The 14,868-nt window shown below is 39.4% G+C and overlaps 1 protein-coding gene across 2 annotated transcripts in view; it reads left to right on the forward strand.

Annotated features, from left to right (window-relative positions):
* Nucleotides 1-14,868, forward strand: part of LOC6505089 (frequenin-1) — a 40,236-nt gene that overhangs the window by 14,006 nt on the left and 11,362 nt on the right. For both annotated transcript variants that reach the window (XM_014904805.3, XM_001965455.4), the window contains exon 2: nucleotides 7,494-7,683. In XM_014904805.3, coding sequence (XP_014760291.1) covers nucleotides 7,620-7,683 — 64 coding nt within the window. In that variant the 5' untranslated portion in view covers nucleotides 7,494-7,619. The remainder of the gene's footprint in view (nucleotides 1-7,493; nucleotides 7,684-14,868) is intronic.

A 14,868-nucleotide genomic window follows, 5' to 3' on the forward strand; every position in this document is an offset into this window, starting at 1 on the left:
GTTCACAAATATTGTTCAGCCAAGTGAGAAGGCTTCGGCAGTGATGATGGCAGTCCTTCCAAAAGAGCCTCCTTTATTGATAAAGCCACACAAACACAAACAGAAACAGAAAGGACACTGGGACAGGACACACACATGTAAAGGACACTCGGAACGAAAGAGTCAAGTCTGACAACTTAACGACTTACTTAGCCAAAAGAGCCAAAAAAAAAAAATAGGGGGAAAAAAAAGTAGAATAACATGTACATACTCTCTGATATAAAGGACATGAGTGGTAGGGACTGGGAGGTCCTTTTTGGCCCGAAAAGTGTTGAATAGATGGCGTGGGCGGGAGGGGGGCTGTTGAGCCCATAAAAGGATAACACCGAGAGGTAACCCTCCTCTCAGGGAGGCCCCTCTTTCGTCCTCCTCCTCGAGTAATAAAATATTCCATTTTTTTTTTGGTTGGCAGCCCATATTCCCTACAATTAAGACAGGGACTAGTTGGTTACTAAATTACAGTTAATAGGACAGGTGCTCAGGGGGGGTTCCAGTGGGATGATAACTGGTCTATAGGGGGTATAGCTATTTTATAAAGAGTATATTGGCCCTAGATATCTGCTTTATTTCTCTTTAATCTTAAGTCTTCCTAATCTTCCTAAGAATCTTTTTAAAAATTATTCTTCAGAATTTCAAGGAGTATAGCAGTTTTATACGATATCTCCTAATCGTATAATTTCTTATACGATAGTTTAGAGCTTTTCTAGTATATTTCTTTTTAATTCTAAATCTTTGCTTAAAATCTTTCTTGAAAATTGTTAAGTTTTTCATTTCGAAGAGTAGTAGTAGTTTTTTTGCGATAGTTTCTTAAACGATACTTTTATAAATATTATTCTATTAGAATCTATTAGAATATCTAGTATTTTTTAAACGATAGTTTTTTTTAAAACACTTTCTTATAGGATATTTAGACTTTCTTATAGGGTAGACTTTCAAATCTTTTAATTATTTTATTAAAATAAAGAAACTATAAACTTTAATTCTAAAATATATATTTTTGGTATATTTCTATTTATATTTCTTTAATCCCATATCTGTATTATAAATAGTGCTTTAATTTTCATAAACTGTCGAAAATTGTTAATTTTAAGAAGCTTTTTACCCAAGAGCACGATAGTTTTTACCGATAGTTCCCCTACTGGTACCCTACTGTAGACTTCCAAGTCTTATTAGTACTATTTTCTTGTACTATTTCATACTTGTTCCAACTAGAACTTCGATAACCTTACTTAGAACACCTGAGATCCCTATAGATCCTTGGAAGAGTATTAAATATCCTTTAAATATTTTACAAAATTTGTTGCCGATAGTTGTCGATAGTTTTTATACGATAGTTTATTTTCTACTTGTTCTAACTTTATAGACCTCAGATCCCTATATATCCTTTGATTTATTGCCGATAGTTGTCGATAGTTTTTATACGATAGTTTCTTATACCCCACTTTATATTAATATATTTTTCTCTCCACTATTTCATAATATTTCCCACTTGTTCCAACTTCATGGAACATCCTTCAAAGAGTATTAAATTTGAAATGTTTTACAAAATTTGCTGCCTTTTGCTGTCAAAAAAGGATGTGTTTTCCTCTCCGGCCGCTCCGCCGTCGACGTCATTTAGCGCCGCTTTCTCCTCCCACTTTCTCCCCCCCCCACACTTTCTCCCACTTGGCAGGCCGCTCGCGTGGCTCACAGAATTGAATGAAAATAATCAAATCAAAATGAAAGAGGTTATGTAAATTCCAGGCCACGTGTGCGGGCTGGCCTGTGTTGCCTTTGTGTGTGCGAGTATCCTTTTTGTATATCCTTCCTGCTATCCTGCCACTTTTATTACTAATTTCTAGCTTGGCTTTCTCCGCTTTCTCCCCCGCTTACTCCACTAACTGATATTTGCATAATTCGCACCGGGTCAGGTTAATAGCCAGACACATGAGCTCCCTCCCTTTTCTCCAGGAGACTGGTAACTACTGCCAGGACTTCCAAGGACACTTCCCAAATAGAGCCTTAAGGCCTTCTAGCATCTAAAGGGATAGAGTTCCGAGGAGTCCTCCATCCGTCCAATCAACCATCCACAGAATCTAGCAACATTTTCTAATCTTATCATCGAGAAAAGTCTAAAAAGTTGTTTGAACAAAAATTTAACTAAAAAAACAATTAGACACTTAAAAAAAATGATATAGCTACTTGTGAGTTATAAATTAGAGGTATAATAGGGGTTAACTTTGTTGAGATGACATTTTTAATTGCTCTTTTGTGGCTTTTTGCTTCTAGTTTTTATTAAAAATAAAATACCATGGCCCTAAAAATAATAATATTTATTATTCCCCCCTTTTTTTTAAATAAATAAATAAATTTAATAATCACTTACCACTTATAGAATTATTGTAGAAGTATTTCAGTAGAATAGTAGTTCTTTCCATGGTTCTTCTTAGTGTTTCTTAATTTTCTTCTAAAATTTAATTATTTTTTAAGAAAAGAAAACAATATTTATTGAAAAACACTTAACAAAAATCTCTAAAAATAAAACATTTTAAGCCTTAGTTGTCTCTAAAAATTGAAGTTTTCTTTTACGATTTTTGTTTAAAAATATCTCTACCAGTTACTACTACTACGTATACTATTTTTTCCAGTGTAGCACCAACCGAGTTCCTTGATTTTCGAAAACTTTCTTGGCCAACTGCCAAAAGGCCAAAAAAAAAAGGCAGAAATTCGTGATTCTCTGCTCCTCCTGTCTCTAGGATGCTCTAGGATGGTGTGAATAATTGTTTGTTTAAAAATTCCATTAAAGACGTGTCTTCTAGAGAAGAATCTTCTAATGAAGAAGAAGAACTGCCACCTCCCACCTCCTTCCTCTCCTTCTAAGGAGGAGTTCTAGTTCCTCTCTTAATTTAATTGAAAATTATGATTTTGCAGACTTTTGAGCTAAACTTTTTTAGAGTTTCTGAAAATTGAGTATTCTCTGGGGAGTACCCCTTTCCCTCCCATCCCCTCTATTCCCCTATCTCTCCCCCCTCTATTATGCCTCTAATTTATGGCCAAAACCCGAAAGTTTCTGTTTCTGGACCATTCATTGAAGCTATTGGCTAATTTAGTTAGCCCCAAGTTTGATCGAAGGGGGGGAGTGGCTGCCATTGAAGACAATTAAAGGCAAACCAGTTGGGGAAGGAGGTGGAGGTCCTGAAGGAAAAGTTCCTCTATTTTGTTGGAAAAACAAATTAGAATTAGTCCCTCTAGTATTATTTTCTTTTTGGCAATTATTCAATATAATGGCAACACCCCCTTAACTGATGATGATATAAGAAGGGGGGAGGAAATGCATTTAAAAGTTGCCGGAAATCGGGTAATGTTCAGGTGGGAAGAGAAAGAGAGAGAGAGTGAGAAGACTAGGGGCCAGGCGCCTTAAAGTATGCTCGATTTTCTTTCCTTTCAATTTCCGACTCTGACAGACGCAGAAACTAGAAACTGAGACTAAGGACGAAGGACTCAGAACTAAGGACAAGACAGCTGGCACAAACAACTTCCGATCCGAGCTGGAGGGGAGGTCAGAGGTCAGAGGCAGAACGGAAGGGAGAAGGGGAAATAGGCAAAGGAAGAAGGAAAAGGAGTGGGAGGGGAGAGGAAGGAAAAGGATAAGGCAGACAGGAGCCAGTCAAAGGACTCAAATGTAGACTCTTTGTTGGCAAAAAAAAAAATATAAACAGTGGGGAGAAGCCTAAAATTAATAGATTTTGTTTTCAAAACTCATTTTTTACATTTATTTTTAAGTTTAAACATTAAAAAACCAAAAGAAATTTAAAGGAAAGCCTAAATAAACTTTAAATTGTTACAATATCATATTTTTTAGTAAATAGCATGGTCACACTGCATATTATACTGACATTTAATTCTGAAATTTATAAAAACTGCATCACTAAACCATTTTTAGTCTGAAAACTAGTATTTTTTGTCAATAGAAACCTAAAACTCTTAATTTTTTCAAGAAATCTTAAATAAATAATATTTTTTCTAAAAAAAATATCAAATATCCTTGCCCCACTTGCCCCACTGTATCCCGTGTTGCACTCTGCCCTTTTGTCAACTGAAATGGCCTATTATTTTTTATTCGCTGCAACTGGCTGCAAGAATGTCTCCCGGAGTGATCCTAAAGAGCTGTCGTTCTGTCGTCCTGTCTGTCCCCCAAAGGAAGCATCCTGGTCCTGGCAGCTCTTTGTCCTCTCCGCCCGATTTATTATTCATTTGTTTTATTATTTGCTAATTAATTTGCTTCGCTCAAGAGTCCTTCCGCTTCTCGTAAATATTTTTGATGCCCTCCTTTTAATGGCTTCTCATAAATAATGCGATTTAGTTCCAAGCAGGCGTGGTTTTTAGGGGAAATGGGAGGTATTCTTCTGGTAATGAGAGAATTAAATATTCATTTAAGAATAATATTTGTTAAAAATATATTAGATTTTTGTATTATTATTCTAAAATATTTTTATTAATTGATTTATTTTAAAATTAATATTTATTAGTATTTTATTATTTGTATTATAAAAGTAAAATACTAGTAGTAATAGGGTGCTTCGTCACCTACTTAAACTGCTCTCGTTAGTCAAGTGTGTCTCAAAAGTGTCTAAAAATACTAAATTAATTAGTTTCATGATTTTTTTTTACAATTTAGTATTTATAGTGGTATTATATTATTTAATTTTGTATTAATACTTATTAATACTAAAATACTTATTTAGTATTTAAGTTAAATACTACTAAAGAGGCAGTAGTATTTTATACATATTTTTTATCAAGTATATATATATATTTTAAATATTTTAAAATATAAATATATTTTTTATTTGTGTAGTAGTAGTAGTAGTTTTTTGTAGTATTTTTTTAGTATTTCGGTTCAGAAACCTTCCATTTTTAAGGTCTTCTATTCAAAATCCCCTTTTAAGGAAAAAAATGTCCAATTCTGAAATTCTAATTCTCAAAATACCTCCATAGATCCCCCCCTCCCCCCCCGCCGCTGTCGCCCAGTGTCGGCAGTTAACTTTCGGGCACATCCGTGGAGAATTGTTCCTCGCGTCCTTGCTGTCCACACGTTGACAGAAACAGGAGCTGACTGGGGGCGGAGGTCCTGGAAGGAGGTCCTGGCAGGGGAGGAGGAGTAGCCTCTGGTGGGGCTGGGAATTCCATCAAAAGTTGCCACCACTCTCGCCGGGATTGCCACGTCCTTCGTTCCTTCTCTCCTTCTCTCCCCCACCCCCCCCTCTCTCCTCATACTTCCCGCAGGACCATCAAAATTTGTCCGCAACTCGTAAAAGCGGCGAAATGCGAAATGAAATATGAAAATAACAGTGTGGCTGCTGTGGCGGTAGAGGAGGAGGAGGAGGGGGAGGGCCAAAGGACGAGAGATCCTTTACGATTCCGTTATGCAAGTTCCAGTCTAATTTGTCATGATTTCTTCGAGGATTCTGTTGCCTAATTACGGTATCTTTATGGTATTTTTATACCCTTGCAGAGGGTATTATAATTTTGGTCAAAAGTGTGCAACGCAGTGAAGGAGACATCTCCGACCCTATAAAGTATATATATTCTTGATCAGGATCACCTCCTGAGTCGATATGAGCATGTCCGTCTGTCCGTCTGTCCGTCTGTCCGTCGGTCCGTCTGTCCGTCTGTCCGTCTGTCTGTTTCTACGCAAACTAGTCTCTCAGTTTTAAAGCTATCGAGTTGAAACTTTGCACACACCCTTCTTTCCTTTGCAGGCAGTATATAAGTCGGAACGGCCGGGATCGGTCGACTATATCCTATAGCTGCCATATAACTGATTGATCGGAAATGCCATAACTTTGGTGTTTTTTAAGTTAGAGGGTTGGGAGTTTCTACACATGTTATATTTGACCAAAATATCTTATGTACAAAATTTCGTAAGGATCGGCCGACTATATCCTATAGCTGTCATAGAACGATCGAAATTGGCATAACTTTGGTGTTTTTTAAGTTAGATAGATGGGATTTGGTACAGATTCAATTTTGGAAAAAAAAATCTGATTTGTCGAATTTCATAAGGATCGGCCAACTATATCCTATAGCTGTCATATAACTGATTGATCGGAAATGCTATAACTTCGTTGTTTTTCAAGTTAAAAGCATGGGAGTTTCAATGGATTCCTCTTTTGGCAAAATAATTCGATATGCCAAATTTCATAAGGATCGGCCGACTATATACGATCCGCTATATATCTAATAATATAAGATGCGTGGCGCCACCTAGCGGACTGCGACTCAACTGCAAGGGTATATCAACTTCGGCTCCGCCCGAAGTTAGCTTTCCTTTCTTGTTTTTTTTTTTTTTTATTCTCTCTCATAAATTATAACGGTACACACGTGAGGCCCCTCCCCCCCCAACCCCTCTCTATTGCCAATCCAAAGTCAATTAAAGTCAAGTGGCAACAAGAAATTAAAAACTTTTCCTTCCTAGTTTTCCCCCCCCCAAGGAGGGAGGGGTGGAAGGGGGGTGGTAGAGCTTGGCTGGGAAATTATTAAAATTTTAATTACGCAACTCTACGGCTCGGCTCTTTGGCGGAAACTTCTTGCAGACATCCTTCTGTCGGCAAAAGGTGAAGCCAGCGGGATGTCCTTGCTCTCCAAATTGAATTTGAAATTGCAAATTGTCTAAAGAGAGTTGAGAGTTGAGATATATACTATATCCTATCTCTATATAAACTATCTCTATAAGAATCTCTATAAGATCTTTAGAAATATTTGTCCTAAAAGACAAAAACAGGGAAAGATAATGCCATTTATCTGAAGAATATAGAAATTTGAAGAATATAGAATATCTATAAGAACTATATCTTTTGAAATATTTTATAAAATTAGTTTCTGGCTATTTTTTTCCTCAAAAAACCATATAATTTTGTTGAAAATCATATCTTAATTATAGAACCATCTCTATAAGAACCTTATTCCTAGAAATATTCAATAAAAATTCCCTCCCAAAGTCCCAAGAACAGGACATCTTATTCGAGGCGCTTAAAGTCCCCTCCTAGTAGAGCCGAAAAGTTTTCGAGTCGAGTGACGGCAGTGTGATGGATGGGGAAGTGGAAGCTCGCCCGGGGGCAGGACTCTGCTGCAGGACACCCGAAGGACAGTTTGCCGCCGCCCTCATTGTGCGGCTGCTGTTGTCGTTGCGGTTGTTCTTTGCCTTGTTTTCGGTGGTGGGGAGGGGGGTGGATGGGAGAGGGAGGTGGGGGGATGCTGGTGGTGACGTCCTTAAATATCAAAGTACCACCCACTCCCACTCCCACTCCCCCCCGCTTTTCTGGGTATTTTTGGGCATCATGGCAGGTGCCGTTTTGTGATGTCCTTCATCCTCGTGTATCCTGGGCCTTGTTTTTCCTCTTCTTCGTTTTTTTTTTTTGGCTAAAACCGAGACTATCTTTAATCTGTCCCCCCCTTGGCACTTGTGCTTGCAGATCGCATTGAGGCCCAAAACAGGATAAGACACGTTCCCCCAATTACCTGCCGCATAAGCCGCTCTCGGCCCGATCGCCGTGCCACACACCCCCTCCCCCGCAACACGTTAAAGGGAAACTAAAGCCATGGGCAAGAAGAACTCCAAGTTGAAGCAGGACACCATCGATCGCCTGACAACAGACACATATTGTAAGTATAATTAAATTAATTAATTAAATATATTTTGTCTTACTATACTATTCATCCCATTTATCCATTTTATTATAAATAAAAAAAAATAACTATTATAATCATGATATTAAACCGTATAAACGCAATACACAATTTCCCTCCCTATTATCTTAATTACTTCCACCGTGTAAACCCACCCAAGCAATGGCCGAAGCAAGGAACAAGGAAACAATAAGAAAACACGAAAACTTACATTCTCACTGCCAACTGTACTCTCTCCATCACCGCCTACATGTCCCGTTAGTTTTCGGCTGCACCGCCGACGTCACAGGCGCTAGGTGTCTCACTCACACATATGTACATTCGCGTATGCGGGCCAAAGGAGCACCCCCCGACGCCAATAACTACATTTCACTATTTAGTTAGTTGAATTATGTTTTTTATTCTTTCTTTTTATGCCCAGATCCTTATTACAACTGTTTCTTGCCTTTTTTGCAATGAAAAGTGGCCTAAATCCCGATTTTAATCTAATATCCCGTCGCAAAATCGCACACATGAAAAAAAACCAACAAAAAACACAGAAAAACACTTGTTATCCCGATTACAACCGTTATCACTTTAATTCGCACTGAAATTACTTAGTTTTCGATTAAAAAATAGCGATTTTAAATAAACTTATTAGGAAGCGTCTTGGATCTTGGGCGGTGAGTGGGAGAATAAGGAGCAGAGAGAGCGAAAGGATTGAGTTTGGCACGCCAGAATGGAAGGAGGGGGGAGAAGGATCGTGCAAGGAGAGAGAGCGTGCCGAGAGCGGAATAGGTGGGAGAGTGGGTAAAAGAGAGCGAGAGACAGAGCGAGTGGGAGGGCCTAGGTGATCAGGTGGATGGAGGGGTGGGGGAGGGGGTGGTAGAGATTAGTTCCTGAAGGAGCCTCTCTCCAAGTACAGTTATTTTTCTACACTTACAAAAAGTGAGTAACGCGATTAAGGATATTTGCGAATTATTAATTTACAAATTATTAATTCAAAAGGAAATAATAAAAGTAAAATAATAAAAACTAATATAAATATTCTATAAATACTAAATATTTATTTTAAAAGTATTTAATCCTTAACTAACCGTTCAAGAAATTCTTAAAATTATCTTCAAATAAGAATTTCTTCAAGTGTCTGACTTAATCCCGTGTTAAAGGGTAAATAATGCGGATAAACTGGACCATCTTTACTCAATTTTTCACCACTCCATCCCCCCTCCATTATAAATCACTGAAAATCCTTGAACTATCCTTTGGATTCTCGGCCTGAAAGCCTTTTTGGCAAACCAAAACGCAACGTGAGCTCAATCATACATACATACATATATCAGCGGAAAAGTTTCTACTTTTTTTTTGCAGTTCCCTTTGAACCGTTATTCCATTACATTCCTGGGGTATATTCGAGAGAAAAATTCCCTCTCCAGAAGTAGATTCTGTTCAAGATGGCCAATAAATTGCATTCCTTTTGTCTCGTAACTGTCATTCGAATAATTTACAAAATATCTCTCTCTCTCTCTCTTAATAAAATAAGTCAAATCCAGTTAGTTACAAAGAATAACAATTTAGCATCTGTCATATAAATATTTTGCAAAATAAACACTATGAGATGTGTGTATTTTAATTATTTCTGTGGCCCTGGGCTATCTATCTATCTATCTCCTTCTTCGTCTTCTAATTCCGAAAGCCAATTATGAAGGGGGAGGGAGGGGGGTAAAACACACATGAATCTCTTTTTGGCATTTATGGCTTTCTGATTTTGGCAGGTCAATTAAATTTGAATTAAATTTGAATTAAAAGTGAAATACTGAAAATGCCACAAAGAAATTATTAGGCCTTTTTGGCCAGAATGTGGTTTTAAGATCGTTGTGGACACTTTTGTTGCCTTTCAAAGGGTATTTTTCTCTCTCCATCCCCTTTCCCCCCTCAGGGCTCTCTTGGCTGTTCCATTTAATTTTTTATGTAATTTCTGTTTGGACCTCCAGAGTGCAGCCATGTTGGTAGCAAAAAAAAAAAAAAAAAGGGTTTTTTTTTTCTAATAGTTGCACATGCCATAAACCCCTCAGGGGGACAAGAACATATGCATGTGCATGTGTGTCTGAGTGTGTGCACCCCCTTTATGCCTGCTCCTTGACTTCGATTGCAGTTTAAGCGCCTCGGCTATTGGAGCTTTTAAAGTGTTCTTTTATTGTTTATTGCCTCGAGTGCGCCCATAAGTAGGCAATACTTTTCCAGCCCCATGTTTTTTATAAACACATGTGTGCATATACACACACATACACTTTATTGGCTAAAAAAGTTTGGTCGTTTGCAAGGCGATTTATGTTCTTCCGATATTTCTCAAAAAATATACTATGAATTTAACTATTTATTAGCCCCGACTAGTGGAAACACTGCATTTCCACTCATAAATTAAATTAATTTCCTCTAAACAAACGGCCTAATGATATACAACACAATACAGCCTTGATTATCCCAATAATTGATGGCCATTGCTGTCGGATAGTCAGTTCCAAAGTGGATTTTAAAATAGTAGGGGATTTTTAATAAATTGTTTCAATTATGGTGGGAATTTATGGTTTATTTTGGTGGATTTTATTTTGGAAATATGTTTAAATAAAATATTGTAGCTAGTTTGAAAGAGATTTTACTCTTAAACATTTCATTAAAAAAATTAATTAAATAAGAATGTTATTTTTGAAAAGTTTAAAATTCAAACATAAAGAAAATTTATTGAGAAATGAGTCATTAAGGATAATATTATATTTTCTAGTATTTTTTCTAGTGACTTATATATTAAGATATTTTTTTAATTCCTAAAAACATAGCCTAGAAAAATATTAATTGATTTAAAAAAATAAAATTTTTTTTTCCACCTCTACCCTTTCTATAAATATTATTTAAAACAATTTTAGAAAGTATTAGTAGGATCTAATCTCGATAAAAACGATTGTTCGTAGGGTTGCCACTTAAGGAACTATCTTTAAAGGTAACCCTGGAAATTAAATATAAAAAAATAATAAATATTTCTATAAAAACTGAACTCTTAAGCAGATAGTTCCTTAAATCTGCCAATAAATTGGAAAGAGCTCTTAAAAAAAGGCCACAAAAAACCAACCAGACAGTGGAGGACATGGGAAAAAATATTGAAATAAAAAAAAGGACCTGAAAACGCGGTGCAACATTTGATTTCTTTGCCGGAGAGCCCGGGCTTTTATGTCAATTTTTGTTTGTTTTACGCTTCGACGGTTAAGGGGGGTGGCAGGGTGGCAGGGACCAAAGGGCAAATCGCTTATAAAACTAAAATGCATGACCCTTGCCAAGAGACCACCCCTCTAGCACCCCCCCTGGCTTACGACATACTGCTGCAATGTCATATTGCAGAATAGCATTCGGAACCGCATTCATTTGGCTTTGGCACATGCATTCCGCTATGCAGGGGGGGGGATAGTTAGGGGGGGATAGCTGCACAGGATTGCGAAAAAGATGCCATGTCCTGTACGCCACCTTCCCACCCCCCAGCCCCCGCCCAGCTGATTTCGCACGCATTGCTCTGGCACTCAAAATTCACTTCAATGTTGAAATTATTATTGCACTTGTTGTGTGTTACCAACTCCCCCCCCCCCCCCCCCCTGCCACGCCCCTCCAAGAGCGACATATGTGAGAAGGGGGGAGGGGGAGGGGGAGGGGAGGAAGAGGGGGAAGCAGAAGGACCCTCATGTCCTGACATTCTGTCTGGCAGTTACCAGTGGAAATCAAATGTGTACAAGCTTCGAGCAACAAGCAAAGCAGAACCGAACAAGAACTATATTTTACACTGAGAGAAAAGGGGTTTTTAATTTAAAAAAAAAATACAAAATTAATATAAATATTTAAAATTTAATATTTGATAATATTTCAATCAATTTAACCCTATAATACCTTTAAATTCCACTTCAAAAATAGATTTTGATAAAGATTAATCTCAAGTGCCTTCAATTAGTTGGCAAGAAGGTCCTTTCTATTAAGTGTCCTTTCGGCCCACTGTGCACACACATGTTGTCTATAATTTGCTAATGGCGCCGGGTACTGGCCACTGCATCCCAGGCCCCCCTCCTCCTCCCCCCCTGGCACTCACTGTTCTTGCCGCAGCCCCTGGAGCTCATTCATCGACTCAGTCGATTCAACTCTACTTAGTTCCATTCTATTGGCATTCCCAGGACTCTACCATGTCCTTGTTCTCCCACCCCCCCCTCACCCTCTCTCCAGGCAACAAACAGAAAGCGATTCGCTAGGGGAATGCGGCAATAAAGGGGGGGAGGGGGAGCCTATAACGACATTAGAAAATTGCCAATCGATGGAAAATTATGATGTGCTTTCACTCAACTTTGGCTGACTGACTGGCAGCATCGTTTTGCATAACGGTTCCCAACAAAGAACACAAGGACCACAGGACACAGGACACAGAACGCAGGACAACAGGACGAGGGTGGAATCGCTGCCAAACTCAATCAGGGACTAAATCAATGGCAAATAGAACTGCTAATTTGCGACATGATCGCCTCACAGAGGGTCTGTCGACAGTTCCCACTCAAAGAGGTCTTTAAATATTTTAAACAGGAAGGAACCAACACATTTAAAGGATTTTAAATATAATAATTCAAATTATGAAACAGATATTCTAAGATTACATTTGTTTCTTAAAATTAATAACAGGATTAGAGCCTCGTCCCTTATTAACTTCAGCAGAAAAGCTGAAGAAGGCTTTTAACTTCGCCGAAGGTCTATTCCTCCTAGATAATTGCGGAAAAAATCTAAAAAAATATTCTTCATCAGGATTTTTATACAAAAACGTGGCGAATCGATCCCCAAATCGTTTGAGGTATTCCTCTCTAGGATCGGATGAGAATTGGAGGAGATATGGCCCTCGCGGAGCCCATAGTGGCATTCCCGGCGTTTTTGAAGGGGACCCCCTGGAAATTTTTGGAAAAAATTTCAAAAATATTTCGCCCCAGGATTTTGATGCAGAATGATGGGGAAAGGATCCCCGAGTCCAAAAAGGTACCCCGCTTGAGAATCGGATGAGAATTGCCGGAGATATGGCCTTCGCAGGGGTCATACTGCCATTCCCGGTGTTTTTGAAGGGGACCCCCTGGAAATTTTTGGAAAAAATTTCAAAAATATTTCGCCCCAGGATTTTGATGCAGAATGATGGGGAAAGGATCCCCGAGTCCAAAAAGGTACCCCGCTTGAGAATCGGATGAGAATTGCCGGAGATATGGCCTTCGCAGGGGTCATACTGCCATTCCCGGTGTTTTTGAAGGGGACCCCCTGGAAATTTTTGGAAAAAATTTCAAAAATATTTCGCCCCAGGATTTTGATGCAGAATGATGGGGAAAAAGCCCCCAAGTCCAAAAAGGTACTCCGCTTGAGAATCGGATGAGAATTGCCGGAGATATGGCCTTCGCGGGGCCCATAGTGGCATTCCCGGTGTTTTTGAAGGGGACCCCCTGGAAATTTTTGGAAAAAATTTCAAAAATATTTCGCCCCAGGATTTTGATGCAGAATGATGGGGAAAGGATCCCCGAGTCCAAAAAGGTACCCCGCTTGAGAATCGGATGAGAATTGCCGGAGATATGGCCTTCGCAGGGGTCATACTGCCATTCCCGGTGTTTTTGAAGGGGACCCCCTGGAAATTTTTGGAAAAAATTTCAAAAATATTTCGCCCCAGGATTTTGATGCAGAATGATGGGGAAAAAGCCCCCAAGTCCAAAAAGGTACTCCGCTTGAGAATCGGATGAGAATTGCCGGAGATATGGCCTTCGCGGGGCCCATAGTGGCATTCCCGGTGTTTTTGAAGGGGACCCCCTGGAAATTTTTGGAAAAAATTTCAAAAATATTTCGCTCCCAGATTTTGATGCAGAATGATGGGGAAAAAGCCCCCAAGTCCAAAAAGGTACTCCGCTTGAGAATCGGATGAGAATTGCCGGAGATATGGCCTTCGCGGGGCCCATAGTGGCATTCCCGGTGTTTTTGAAGGGGACCCCCTGGAAATTTTTGGAAAAAATTTCAAAAATATTTCGCCCCAGGATTTTGATGCAGAATGATGGGGCAAAAGCCCCCAAGTCCAAAAAGGTACTCCGCTTGAGAATCGGATGAGAATTGGCGGAGATATGGCCTTCGCGGGGCCCATAGTGGCATTCCCGGTGTTTTTGAAGGGGACCCCCTGGAAATTTTTGGAAAAAATTTCAAAAATATTTCGCCCCAGGATTTTGATGCAGAATGATGGGGAAAAAGCCCCCAAGTCCAAAAAGGTACTCCGCTTGAGAATCGGATGAGAATTGGCGGAGATATGGCCTTCGCGGGGCCCATAGTGGCATTCCCGGTGTTTTTGAAGGGGACCCCCTCGAAATTTTTGGAAAAAATTTCAAAAATATTTCGCCCCAGGATTTTGATGCAGAATGATGGGGAAAGAGCCCCCAAGTCCAAAAATGTACTCCGCTTGAGAATCGGATGAGAATTGCCGGAGATATGGCCTTCGCGAGGCCCATAGTGGCATTCCCGGTGTTTTTGAAGGGGACCCCCTGGAAATTTTTGGAAAAAATTTCAAAAATATTTCGCCCCAGGATTTTGATGCAGAATGATGGGGAAAGGATCCCCGAGTCCAAAAAGGTACTCCGCTTGAAAATCAGATAAGAATTGCCGGAGATATGGCCTTCGCGGGGCCCATAGTGGCATTCCCGGTGTTCTTGAAGGGGACCCCCTGGAAATTTTTGGAAAAAATTTCAAAAATATTTCGCTTCAGGATTTTGATGCAGAATGATGGGGAAAGAGCCCCCAAGTCCAAAAAGGTACTCCGCTTGAGAATCGGATGAGAATTGCCGGAGATATGGCCTTCGCGGGGCCCATAGTGGCATTCCCGGTGTTTTTGAAGGGGACCCCCTCAAAATTTCTGGAAAAAATTTCAAAAATATTTCGCCCCAGGATTTTGATGCAGAATGATGGGGAAAGAGCCCCCAAGTCCAAAAATGTACTCCGCTTGAGAATCGGATGAGAATTGCCGGAGATATGGCCTTCGCGGGGCCCATAGTGGCATTCCCGGTGTTTTTGAAGGGGACCCCCTCAAAATTTCTGGAAAAAATTTCAAAAATATTTCGCTCCAGGATTTTGATGCAGAATGATGGGGAAAGAGCC

The sequence above is a fragment of the Drosophila ananassae genome, chromosome XR (assembly GCF_017639315.1).
Source record: "Drosophila ananassae strain 14024-0371.13 chromosome XR, ASM1763931v2, whole genome shotgun sequence".
Classification (NCBI taxonomy): Eukaryota; Metazoa; Arthropoda; class Insecta; order Diptera; family Drosophilidae; genus Drosophila; species Drosophila ananassae.